Consider the following 13,223-nt stretch of genomic DNA (forward strand, 5'->3'; position numbering starts at 1 on the left):
TGAACCTCATGGCATACTCCGACATGGTCATAGTCCCTTGATGCAACTGCTCAAACCCTGTGCACCACGCATCTCGGAGGGTCTGAGGAACAAACTCCCTCAAAAATAGATCCGAAAACTATGCCCAAGTCAGTAGCGCTACATCAACTATCCTACCCACCTCATAAGGCTGCCACTACCTGTATGCCAACCTCGTCAGTTGAAATGTACTAATGGTGACTCCACTCACCTGCACAATGACCATGGTGTGGAGAATACGGTGGAACTGGTCTAGAAAATTATGTGCATCCTCAGTAAAGTAACGAACATGCTCAGGAAATGTGCCAAGGTCTCTTGGAGTCTTAGGATAGCAACAGGCGCCTCGGGTGCATGCCCCCCAACTGGAGCTACTTGTGGCTCCTCAATCGCTGCTCTGGCAGGTGCTCTAGCTGTGCTATGTGCCCCTCTTCGGCCTCTACCTCGGCCCTAGCCTCTCGTGGCAGGGGCGTGGGTGTCTGCTCAGCTGATTCAGTAGTGTTACTCCTCACCATCTATGAGAGAATAGAAAGACAAAAGCTCAACTTCTGAAATCAACAAATCCGCATGATGAGGAATGAAAGAAGTGTAATTTCCTAATAGTTCTGTAGCCTCTTGAAGATATGACTCGTAGCACTTATGAACCTAGAACTTTGATACCAACTTGTCACGACTCCAGAATCCATCCTTTAGGATCGTGATGGCACCTAATCTCTAAGACTAGGAAAGCCTAGCACATGTTGAGAATTTAACAGAAATAAATGACTAAGCTATTAATTTAAACTGACAGATGACATAATAATAGCCCATACGGAACAACAATCATACAATCCCAAAACCGGTACTATAGAGTCATAAGCTCTACTACGAGTTCACTAGAAAACTCAAGTACAATATTATTCAGAAATAAAAGAAATAGTAGCATATGATCACTAGAAGGTGACTCTGAGGCCTGCGGGTGTCAAGAAGGTATACGCTGAAGTCTCCGCAATGTCTTAATCAAATCACTAGCATCCACCACGAGAAGAGGTAACTGGATCTGCACAAAAATGTGCAGAAGCGTAGTATGAGTACACTACAATGGTACTAGTAAGTATCAAAACTAACCTCAGTGGAGTAGTGATGATGTCAAGTTAAGACACTCACTAGACATAGAAATCTGTATTAATATAAAGATAACAACGGAAAATAAAAGCAATAAATGACAACAAAGAGTAAACATGTGATTAAAATAGCAAATAATCAAATACTGTAAAAAAATACGAGTGGAATAAATTAAAGAAAACAATAACCTTTCAAACCAACAAGGCGCTCCAAAATAGAATATATAGCAAGAATCACCTAGAGGTACCACACCTCATAATCACACTTCACAAGTTACAAATCACAAATCTTCCTTATGTCACAACGTGAGCCTTGCATTTACTTTAAAATATTTTTTTCCGAAATAGCTTCACGTGCTTTAGCCCCTTTATCTCTCCATGCGTACCTCAAATGAAATAATTTCCCATAGTAGCAACACACGCATAAATCCCCCTTGTCTCGTCGCATACGCATCAATAACACCACCCTTATGCCGCCACATGCGCATCTCGTCACAATACAATATTCAACTCGCAACACGCGTGATCATATGCCACATCATTACCAAAAAACAACACTAATATCACAGCAACGCATAGCTCAACCACAATGTCTACAAGTGTCTCAACAACAAAACAATGAAACAGAAGAATAAACTCAACAATGAAAGTTATTCCATATAATAACAACTTCAATTGAATTCACATAAAAATAAACTCGACAATGAAAGACATAACATGTAATACCAACTTCAATTAAATACATATAAGAATAAACTCGGCAATGAAGATATAACATGTAACAACAACCTCGATTAAATGCATATAAGTAACCTATGTGTCTAAACCGGTCAATTTCGACATATAATCCTGTGTACACACTCATCACCTCATGTACACGTCTTTCACATAATTCAGATAGTGCAATTAAACCCAATCCTACGGGATATTTCCCGGTATAAAGTTAAGCAAGATACTTACCTTGACTAGGCCAAATCAACACTCAAAATGGCTTTTCCTTTAAAATCCGCATCTGCACGGCTCAATTCTAACAAAAAAATGACTTAATATCATCAAACAATGCAAGAGAAACCAATTTTGATTAATAAAGTTTTAATCTTTACACAATTCTTCAAAGGTCTACAAAAATCAATCCCGAGCCCGTCGGTTAAAACCCGAGTCCAAGAGTAGATCTTGACTACGCATAACTCCACAAGTCCATATATGTGTTTTGTTTTAAAATACGAGTCCAGTTCGACTCTCAAATCTCAATTTTTTATTTTTCAAAACATAGGCAAAATCCCCAATTTAATTCTATCGATTAGAGATTAAATCTCATAAATAATCATGTAATACAACTGAAATTGGTTCAAAATCGCTTACCCAATGGTTGTATGTGAAAATACCTCCACAAAATCGCCTCCTACCGAGTCTAGGCTTCTAAAATGTGATAACTGAAGCTATTTCCCGTATTTCAGCTCTTTTGTTCAGATGCAAAAGTCGCAAAATTGACCTGGCTGTGAACCTTCACAAATACGGATATTCCATCGCAAATGCGGCACCTGACAAGCCTAAGGAAAGTCGCAAATGCGACACTGACTCTGTATTTGCGATGTCAGTCCCTTTCACAGATGCGGCCTGTTGGTTACAAATGCGAGCTACCCAGCCAAAGGCCAACCTTCGCAACTATGGTCAAGGTGTCGCAATTGCGATACCTGAGATTCCGTTGCAAACTTCGCATTTGCGATGTTGGTGCTCGCAATTGTGATAATTGCAGCACTAGCAAACCAACAACCTGGAACAAGTTCAAACCAATCTGAAACATATCCGAAAGTCACTCGAGCCCTTGGGGATCCACACTAAAAATCCACACAAGTCTAAAAATATCATATGAACACACTCGCACGATTAAAACATCAAAATAACATCCGGAAGCACGAATCGAACATCAAAACACATGAAATTTCAAAATGAACTCAAGAATCGCTAGAATCTCAACCAAGAGTCTGATTCCTATCAAACGAACTCGGAATGACACAAAATTTTGCAGGCAAGTTCCAAATAATAGAATGGACCTATTCCAAGTTCTGAAACCAGAATCCAAACCCGATAGCCATAAAGTCAATCTACGGTCAAATTTAAGGAATTTCTAAACCTTCAAATATTCAATTTCGGTAAAATAAGCCAAATCAACATAGGAACCTCCAAATTCACTTCCGGGCATACGCCTAAGTTCAAAATCACTATATGAACCTATTGGAGCCATCAAAGCACCGTATCGGGATCGTTTCACAAAAATCAAACCTCGATCAATATTTCCAACTTAAGATTCTAAACCAAGAACTAAAGGATCCAAATCATTCCAAAACCTACCCGAAAACCTATTGGAGCCATCAAAGCACCGTTCCGGGATCGTTTTAACAAAAATCAAACCTCGATTAATATTTCCAACTTAAGCTTCTAAACCAAGAACTAAAGGATCCAAATTATTCCAAAACCTACCCGAAGCAAAACAAACCATCCCCGCAAGTCATAAAAGCAAAAATATACATACGAAAAGCATCAAAAGGGAAAATGGGTTTCAAATACACAAAATGGCCAGTTGGGTCATTACAGTCTAGATTCAGCTAAATCAAGGTTTCAAAGAAATTCAACACTGTCTGAAATAAAATGGAAACATCACAATAGAAATAGGGAAGTGACTCTAGGTCCTGCAAATGGGGTGCAACTCACCTCAAATCAATGACTGGTATCCTTTTAGTGCCTCTTGGAACTCCGCTGGTACCAATGTCAAAATCTGCACAAGAAGTTCAAAAGTGTAGTATGAGTACAACCGACCAATGAACTCAGTAAGCATCGAGCCCAACCCCGAGGAGGTAGTGACGAGGCTAAGACAAGACACCTACTAAACGGGGTGGGGGCATGAAAAAAGGAGAAATAATTGGAATAGTGGGTACAAAATCACCAAGTAAGTCTCCTTCCAAAATGAGCAATGAAGCAGGCAAACTAAATTCACAATCTGATAATCAAGTAAAGCAATGAAATCATCAAATTGTACGGCATCACCCTTCGTTCTTTTACTCTCATCCTCACTATATAATATAATGCAATGGCACAACATCATCATTCGTGCTTTTACTCTCATTATCACCATATAATATAAATGCAATGGCACAACATCACCCTTCGTGCTTTTACTCTCATCTTCATATGATAAAATCTCAAGTGCACGGTATCACCCTTCATGCTGTAATTCTCACATTCACTCAATCAATGATAACAATATGCAAATATGGCACAAAAATACCCTTCGTGCTTTTCACTCTTCCTCATCAAGCAATAGTAATAACCCAAAGTATTAAGCAAGGAGGGAAGCAAATTTCAACTTCAACCATGGTGTTATGATAAGGAAACTCAACTTTCAATAATCCAATAACTTCAAATAAGTAATAAATATGAAAGCGAACATTTAAAGGAATAGCAATCTAACTAAGGCATGGAAGGCATAATAAATGAAACAACATGGTATAATAAGACAATTTTCACCTACATGCTTTGACCCATGACAACGTATATATACTCGTCACTTTACATATACACTGTCCCCATAAATAATTCACGTAGCAAATAGATCAACAAGTCCTAATTCCCTCAAGTCAAAGTTAACCACAATACATACTTCACCGCACAACCAAATCAATAATCACGTCTTTGTCTTTTGAACAAGCCTCCAGACCAATCGAATCCAACCAATTATCGATCAAACAATTCAAAATAAGCTTTAGAAGCTACCCACGAATGAAAAAGGCTCGATCATTTTTTTTAAAACGTCAACAAAAGTCAACCTCGGGCCCTCTTAGTCGAAATTTGAGATTCAGACCAAAATACGATTATCCATTCTCCCTCGAGCCCAAATATATGATTTGTTTTGAAATCTGACCTCAATTTGAGGTCTAAATCTAAATTTTATAAAATTCCTAAATTTTACCCAAAACTCCTAATTTTTACCATGAAATTCGTAGATTTGATGTTAAAAATTCATGAAACACAATTGCAATTGATTGAAAAGTAATTAGAGATGCTTACCAATGAATTTGAGAAGAAAAGGTTCTTCAAAAATCGCCTCTAGAGAGGTTAGGATTAAAAAATAGTGCAAAATGAGCTAAGTCCCGATTTCCCAATCTGTTACCCAGCTACAGACGTCGCATTTGCCAACACTTATTTGCAAATGCAAGACACCGGTCGTGAATGCGAATAGTACATCATATGCACAGAAGTCGTTAATGAGACAAAACCTTCGCATAGTCTCTCCTTCCGCAAATACGAACTAAGCTTCACTCTTGCGAAGCTGCCCTAAAGTTGCCAGAGTCGCAAATGTGAGACTCCAGCCGCAATTGTGATTCCCCAGCCTTCGCAAATGTGGTTCCTTTTTCACAAATGCAAAATTCCCTAGTCCCAGCGCCTATCGCAAATGCAATCACATGACCGCAAAAGCGAAGCTCGCAAATGCGAGCCTGACCTCGCAAAAACGAGATCTGCAGGCTTGCACCAACAACTGCTGAGTAGCACCAGTTCTAAAACCATCCAATCTCATCTGATACTCACCCGAGCCCCTCGGGCTCCAAATCGAACATGCACACAAGTGTAACAACATCATAAAAACTTACTCATTATCTCAAATCATCAAAATAATATCAAATAACAAGAGTCAATCCTCAAAACTCAAGATTTCAACTTGAAAACTCAATTTTCACAATCCTTCACATAATGCGCCGAAATGCGCTCGGGTCACCCCGGACCCCAACCAAACATACGTGCAAGTCCAAAAATATCATACGAACCTATTGAAATCATCAAAACACTGATCCGAGGTCGTTTACCAAAAATGTTGGTCGTAGTCAACTCTAGCCTCATTTAAAGTCAAAAATATTATTTTCTTCAATATTTTACGTAAAAGTTTTCGAAAAGCAATACGGACCACGTGCGCAAGTCAAGAAACATCAAATGAAGCTATGAGATTTCTTGAAACACGAAAATAAAGGTTAGTACTCGAAACGACCTATCGAGTCATCACAAAAAAAAAAAAAAAAGCTACACAAAAAATGAATAAGAGTGCATAATTTACTATAAAGAAAAAAATAAAGTGAAAAAAATAATAACAATATACAAAAAAATAAAAATGACCAAAAAACATGAAAAGTAACAAAGAAAAGAAGGGGAAGGACCTCTAGTGAAGCCTAGACATAGAAAGGAAGGGATATCCTCGTCTTAAAATCTTCAAAAGGAATATGTTTTGCCTTTTTTTTCAAAAAGGGAAACATTTTGGTCATTAAAAGGGGCTCAAAGTGTCATTTCCTCTTAGGAAACCATATAAATTGTTAAGTTTATGCTATCTATTCCTCTTATGCTCTTCCAATTTTCATCGCATTTGTGGCGTTTAGATTTTGTGATGGTATGAAATATCCATCTTTAGTTGATATCTTATTTTGTTTGATTGTTTATTCTAGTAAGCGCTAGGGTTTTCAAATGGCTTTTCTGCTAGTGACCCTTGGAAAGGGTTAAAATCCTTTTACTCTCCCGAACTCTCTTTTGTAATCTTTATTTCTTGCTTCTGGGTTTCCCATAATAAAGGCCAAAAATTTAAATGGAGAACCTTACATACTATGTGCGAGATCATAGTATATATACTTCACCACGAAGTAAAGCAAAATGATTAAGAAAAGCTATAGGAGCAATTCAGCTTTTGCTATATAAAGATAATAATGAAAGAATACAGTGTAGTCTTGTTGAAGAACTCTAAAGCAGTGACTGGTTTCCCTGTGGTGGCATTGAGCTGTGTTGATAGCCGAAGGGATCTCCAAAAGGGTTTGCAGACCCCATATATGGAATTTGTTGAGGATATTGACCTTGATATTGATTATGAGATACCATCATCATATTTTGCTGTCCGAATTGCTGCTGTTGCATCACTTGCTGTTGTTGCATCACTTGTTGTTGTTGTTGTTGTTGTTGTTGTTGAGACATTATTGCCATTTGTACGTTCGTTGGAGGTGCTATGTTGTTTGACATGGCAAAGGGGTCATGTTGATTGAATGGATTCTGTGCAAGGATTTCATGCCCGTATCCACTATAGCCAGCATTTTGCAGCTGTATTTGCCTCCTAGCTACATCATCTTCATATAAACTGTCAAGTAATAACTTGTCGAATCCTCCAGCCTGAGTACACAACATACACCATAACGTAAGTTTCCATGGAATCAATGACATGTCGCAGAACTGTGAATTCTTGATCTCTTAAGGAACTCGTAAAAATGTGACTCAATATCTTAAAACAAAAAAGAAAATTTTTCTTAACTTCTTCTTTTAAAAGGACGATCCTGCTTTAGAGAAAGGAATATACCAATTTTTTATCTGGTGCAACTTGGCTCGTATTGTTGCTCGATGCATTAACAAGAGCTAGTTCCCATCCTGTTGTATTTCCTATTTCACTCAACTGATAATTCGCTGATGGATTTTCTTTACCTGTATGATATTTTTAATACATCAAATCAATAAGTGAGCAGAAACTGCGATAGGATCCCGGTAGAAAATTTGCATAAGTTACCCGGTTGAATTATCGCAAGAGCCAACGCATTGCTTTCCTCTAATTCTGCAACTTTTGGATCCAATTGGTTCAAACCCTTCATAAAAAAAACAGCATAAAACAAGCAATTATGAGAGTCCTCTTCGATGATCGCTACAATTGATTTCAACCGCAAAAGGAACTGAAGCAACAAAAGCTTACCAGCAAATCAACAGGCTCTTCCGTTGATTTCAGCGGTGGAGTTTCTTCTAATTTTTCAGGCTGAGGTTCCTCTTGTGCTTCAACCTGTTCTTCTTTGCCATTTTCAGCTGCTTCAACTTGCTCTTCCTTTTCTTCAGGGACAGGTTCTTTAGGTGTTTCAGGTTCTTGCTCCGTTTCTCTATACTCCTATCAGACAACAATGACAAACTCCATTGAGGCCACCAGTACACAGCTACAAGCTAGATTTCAGCCTTATTGACTAAGAGAATAACAATGAAGGAAAAATGTTTGTAGTAGATATTGACTGATGTTTTCAGCTGCAAACTTTTCTTTTACCGGTCTTATGTGTCAGTCTTACTCCATATTCTTCCAACTTTATTTTTTTCCCAAATTTCCTCTTCCACTCTAAAGATGTCATACAAAAGCTCTCCTTGAAGTCCTTAATATGAAAGATGAATGAATCAGAATAGCTTGATTTTTTGCAGGGATTTGTTTGGGAATTTTGAGGGTTGATTTTGATCTAGGGAGGGGCCTTAAAAATGGCTGCTTCTCTTATATGAAACTAGTCTATACAGTGGCCTCAATCTCAATTCTCTAAAAGCTTAGGACTCTCTCTCTCTCTCTTTTGCTTTTACCTACTAAACTCCTCTGAACCATTTGAGCAAAGGTTCAAAGATCAATACCAACACAGAAAGCATTGGCAAAGTCATACTAGTATAAGCTTTTGAATATCTTAACCTGTGATCAAAAAGGAAAAAACAATGTTGTCCTAAAAATAGAATGTTGATAGCTCAAAAGTGTACTTCTCACCAGCCTCCTACTTGACATGGAACCTATCTGTGGTGCTTCTCGTATGTATTCCTCCATAGTTGCCAGAAAGGAAACAGGTGGCTGCAATATTACCATATATAAAAGAGGCAAATTTAAAAACAACTTGATCGCGCAACCTTCAAAAGAAATTGTTTTTCAAGTTTTAATTAAAATGAAGAGACCTGTTTCAAAATGGGAAACTGAAATGTCCGAGCAAGATCCAGCCCTCTGCAGAAGTCATAAAAATGAGCTAGACTTTCAGCCTACATTAAGGAAGGAAATGGAAGAAAAATAACTTTTGATTAGCCATCACATATATTCATTCATATTGGAGGCATTTTTACTACATTCTTACGCATTTAGAGATCCTATAGAAATGAAGTTATAGACCTGTTTCCCCGCTCTTTTATATATGTTGAGAGCTTTTATGGCATCATGCTTGGACATTTCAAAAAACTGCATAAATATGAGATAGCGACCAATTAATGTTCCAATGAGATAAGATATTAGCTGGATCGAAGTTTAAAGAGGCAAAGAAGATCTCACAAAATCAACAAGGTTAATAATCCCGTCGTTGATTGCACAATAGATCTTGAAGCTTTCCTTCAAAACCTGCATTGAGTACAACCGGGGCTAGCTATTATGTTGACTTATTTAACATTCTATGGTGCAGTGACAATTTGAATAATACTACCATCCTTACTATTGTCAGTGCACTTTTAGTGTTAACTAAGGACTGTCTTCTGTTTAGAAACTTTGGTTCTATTAATGAGTAAGGCATAATATGTAGTTTCTTAATTCATAAAGGTATACAAACTAATAATCAGAAACAAAAAATCCATTTCTTAGTGGGTAAAAGTTGTATCCCGCATACCAGTGCTAAGGCATACTGAATAAGAAAATTGTAACAGGCTCCTCCTTCAGGCTGCCAAATTTACAAGGGATATCAAAATATCAGATGACAGTATAAATGGAAAATAAAAATGAAGTCATCATAGTTTCCTGAACAACCAAGTGACTTAATATACAGCATTAGGCCATTCTCACCTGGCAACAAATCAAGCGATATAGAAGCTGCTGCAATGCTGGGAGCTGCTCTAATAGTTCTTCACCATTTAAGTGCCTTGTTCTGCTATGCACCTGATGCAAATTCAAATCATGCGATATGAAACGAACAAATCATGCAGAAAAAAGGAACAAAAATACACAAACCTTGGAAATTCCAGGTGAGGTTTTGGTCAATCTCTCTGCCTCGATATCATACTTCAAAGTCCTAAAACACTCGAGTCTTTCCTCCAGAAAAAGTCCATAAGTCCTTACCCAGGCAGAGCAATCCCAAGCTGTGATAAGCAACAATAATGCTGTAATACGGTCCAAAATCAGGAAAATTGATGATGTTAAAAGGATTAATTACCAAGTGTACTCGAGTCATCTTTAAAGTTGGATATTTGGAAAATATGCCCTCTGTGAGAGAAGTGCAGCAATTCCTCTTTAAAAGTAGGATCACCTTCTCTCAGAACTCTGTGAATAACTATCAGTGTCTTTAGGGCAACCTGAGACATTTTATCATTTCATTGAAATTAAAAAAGGTGAAAGAACAATTTATTGCATGACGCAATATCATTGATAAGCCACCATGTGAAATAGGATCCTCTTTCTTTTTTAAAATACTAGTTTTTGGGCGCACGTGTATCCCATACTAATTCGTACAAATGTTATAAGAATATCGGTGTGTGATGAGTTTCAGAAATTAAAGGGGGAAAATACAAGCTCAAAATTAATAAATGGTGAGCGTATGTGCTAAATTTTTATTATCATTGCAAGCACAATCATATCGAAAAACTAAAGTCGAATGAATTTGAAAAGTAATGTTCAAACGACTTAAATTATGCAGTTCTTACACTATATCAGGTTTTCAAATTGATTATATTTTTTTTTAAATGCCAACAACACATAGTTTAAATGTGAAGCCTTCTTTTTAAGAGACTTTTGCCTCCTCATTTTTATTCCCGCATACATATCAAGATATGTTATTGAATGAAAAAAAAAATTGTAGAAACTATATAAAATTCCATCAACGTATCCCTTTCTTAGGATGGCGAGTAAATCATTGTGTACACCTACACTTAGTAAGTAGTAGGTAGTAGTTATTTGTGATGGACATAATAGTGGCTGAAAGATTTAATTGATGTTTATAAATCGTGTACATGTACCCTTTGGCCATGGGAGAATCAAAACAATGATATAGAATCTTTGAAGAGTTTAAAGAGAGATCACAAAATCATAATGTAAATGACACAATAAAGTATTTATAGGAAAACTAATAAAATTTCGCAGCTTGCAAAATGTGACGTTGAAAAAATAAGAAACGACATCTTTTTCCCAATGCCTCACCATCCAAAATGATGTGAGGAGTGAAACCGAAATTGTGAAAATGTGGAGTCATGAAGTGAAGTCACGAAAAGCGAGATGTGGCCTATTGCAGGGTGAAACGTACAGAGAAACAATGAAAATAACCCAAAAGTAATCTATTGCAAAGTGAAGTGGAAAAATCAGTGGCTCTTTTGGGGAAAACGGATTTTCTTGACAAAAACAAGAGAAATGTGATACAATGCTTAGAAAATAGATATGCATTTTTATAGAATGAAATAAAAATTGCTACTGCAAAAATATTTTTACTATTGAGTAATACTTAAGAAAATTAATTTATAGCTTGCAGCTTGCTACTACCATGGACGATGAAAAAACTTAATTGAAATATAACTGAACAATAATTAAGAAAATTTACAGCTGAGACGCAATATGAGTGCCTTCAGCCTAATTAGATTCATTGCATTAGTTGACTGGAGCAGCAAACAACTATTTGATTCATTCGGCTAACTTCTAAAATAATAAAAAAAAAAAATATAATTAATTGAAGGTTTATTATTTTTCTTCAAGGACAAAATGGTAACTCAAATTTTTGAATTGTAAAAAACTTTGAAAATAGGAGCCTCCTACCTGTTCAATAATTGTAGCTACTCCGAAAAGGAGAACAATCAGAATCGGGTAGAAGTTATTCAAATATTGAAAAAGAAAGTAAAACTAGCAAATGATTAAATGGGTCAGAAGACTTACTATCCAGTTGCGTGTCTTTGACAATCGTCTAGAGAGTGCATGAATGCAGTAGGCAACGTCTGCTCGTGGACGTGTAACCGATGTTGCAGCAAATATCACTAAGGAAAACAAACTAAATGAACATCCAGAATTGATGAAAAGAAAAAAAAAATACAATTATTATTGAAGGGACTGTCTGAACAGAATATACTAGATTATACCAATATTCTTCAATACCACAAAATTATATAATAAACAAAAGACTTGAAATGTGAGAAACCAAAGCATTCTGATACGTCGATGAAATTCATGTACGTATATCTTAAACAATCAAAAGAACAAAAATTAATCTGCAAACTCACTTGCAACATGCCTTTCTTTTGGAGCGCTTTCAACGTGGTTTGTTGCCTTTACAATAGCGATATCCAAATCCTTAATAAAAACAAAAAAATAGAATATATTCCATCCATCAAGAAATGTGTATTAATTAATTAGACAAATTGATTCTAATTAAAGGAGAAATTAAAATGCAGACCTTAAATTCGCTGTTGACCTTGGCTAGGCCAACCTTGGTTGAATCTTTAAGTGCTCCATATGCTTTTCTAAAGCTCTCCATTCGAAATGTAAACCCCCAGAAATTATTTCTTGTTCTGGAAAATCAGAATCTCTTGCTGGATCAAATGTCGTAGAAATAAAAGAGAGAGAAGAAGGTTGATCTATTCTTCTTCTTCTTCTTCTCTGGAATCATAAGCCTTTGTGCATCCAACAACAAAATAGCCAATCATAAGCCTTTGTTCTTACAATAACAAAATATGGCCAATCAACCCCCCTTCTCTCTCTAAATATATATTTTTTCGTTGAACTTTCATTTAGAAAAGAAAGAAAGATGATTCTAGTCTTTTTTATTTCTAGTATATTTTTAAATGGAAGCGGCATAAAAGGGACAGTTGTAGAGGTGGGCGTTCGGTCGATTCGGTTCGGTTTGAATAAATTCGGTTCGGTTATTTGGTTTTCGGTTTTGTAAATATGATAACCGAAACCGAACTGAAATAATTTCTGTTCAGTTCGGTTTTTAAATTTCAGTTCGGTTTATTTTGGGTCAGTTTTCGGTTTGAACATTATCATATTGAGCTGGCCTTATTCTGCTTAATAATTGGACTAATTTGTTGGTTGTTTCCAAAATTTTGGACTTTTTGAATGTGTTAAGTCATAAATCTGTTCTTTTTATTTACATAATCATAAACTATATGTAGGATAAGCCCATATATAACAAAGTTCAGTTATATAAAGTTCTTAATCATGAACACTAGGCCCAATTTTATAAAGTTCAGTGTAAGCCTGGATTTTTTGAACTGGGAATGAGATGACCGAAAAAGGAGCAATTTATTACATCAATTAAACATTGATTTCTCAATCTGGTAGGAGTTCCCTGTTAC

At 36.4% G+C, this 13,223-nt stretch overlaps 1 protein-coding gene across 1 annotated transcript; it reads right to left on the reverse strand.

The window, feature by feature from the left end:
* Nucleotides 1–6,664: 6,664 nt before the first annotated feature.
* On the reverse strand, nucleotides 6,665–12,658 carry LOC104210034 (putative clathrin assembly protein At5g57200). The gene is made up of 15 exons (XM_009758829.2): nucleotides 12,323–12,658; nucleotides 12,150–12,219; nucleotides 11,809–11,906; nucleotides 10,106–10,244; nucleotides 9,904–10,031; nucleotides 9,739–9,831; nucleotides 9,566–9,616; nucleotides 9,238–9,303; nucleotides 9,082–9,147; nucleotides 8,874–8,954; nucleotides 8,692–8,772; nucleotides 7,882–8,067; nucleotides 7,702–7,777; nucleotides 7,498–7,619; nucleotides 6,665–7,313 (listed from the first exon to the last, which is right to left on the reverse strand). Exons 1-15 carry the CDS (start codon nucleotides 12,401–12,403, stop codon nucleotides 6,894–6,896), a joined length of 1,758 nt encoding a protein of 585 aa, XP_009757131.1. The 5' UTR covers nucleotides 12,404–12,658; the 3' UTR covers nucleotides 6,665–6,893.
* Nucleotides 12,659–13,223: the final 565 nt, after the last annotated feature.

Source organism: Nicotiana sylvestris, chromosome 8 (genome assembly GCF_000393655.2).
Source record: "Nicotiana sylvestris chromosome 8, ASM39365v2, whole genome shotgun sequence".
NCBI lineage: Eukaryota > Viridiplantae > Streptophyta > Magnoliopsida > Solanales > Solanaceae > Nicotiana > Nicotiana sylvestris.

Bases quoted from the DNA above. Each gene is read 5' to 3' on its own strand.
- LOC104210034 (XM_009758829.2), bottom strand. From the start codon at position 12,403: ATGGAGAGCTTTAGAAAAGCATATGGAGCACTTAAAGATTCAACCAAG. The intron at 9,832-9,903 runs GTTTGTGTATTT...AATTTGCATCAG, and splicing joins CCTCACCTGGAATTTCCAAG to GTGCATAGCAGAACAAGGCA. The intron at 7,314-7,497 runs GTATATTCCTTT...TTGTGTACTCAG, and splicing joins TTGCACCAGATAAAAAATTG to GCTGGAGGATTCGACAAGTT.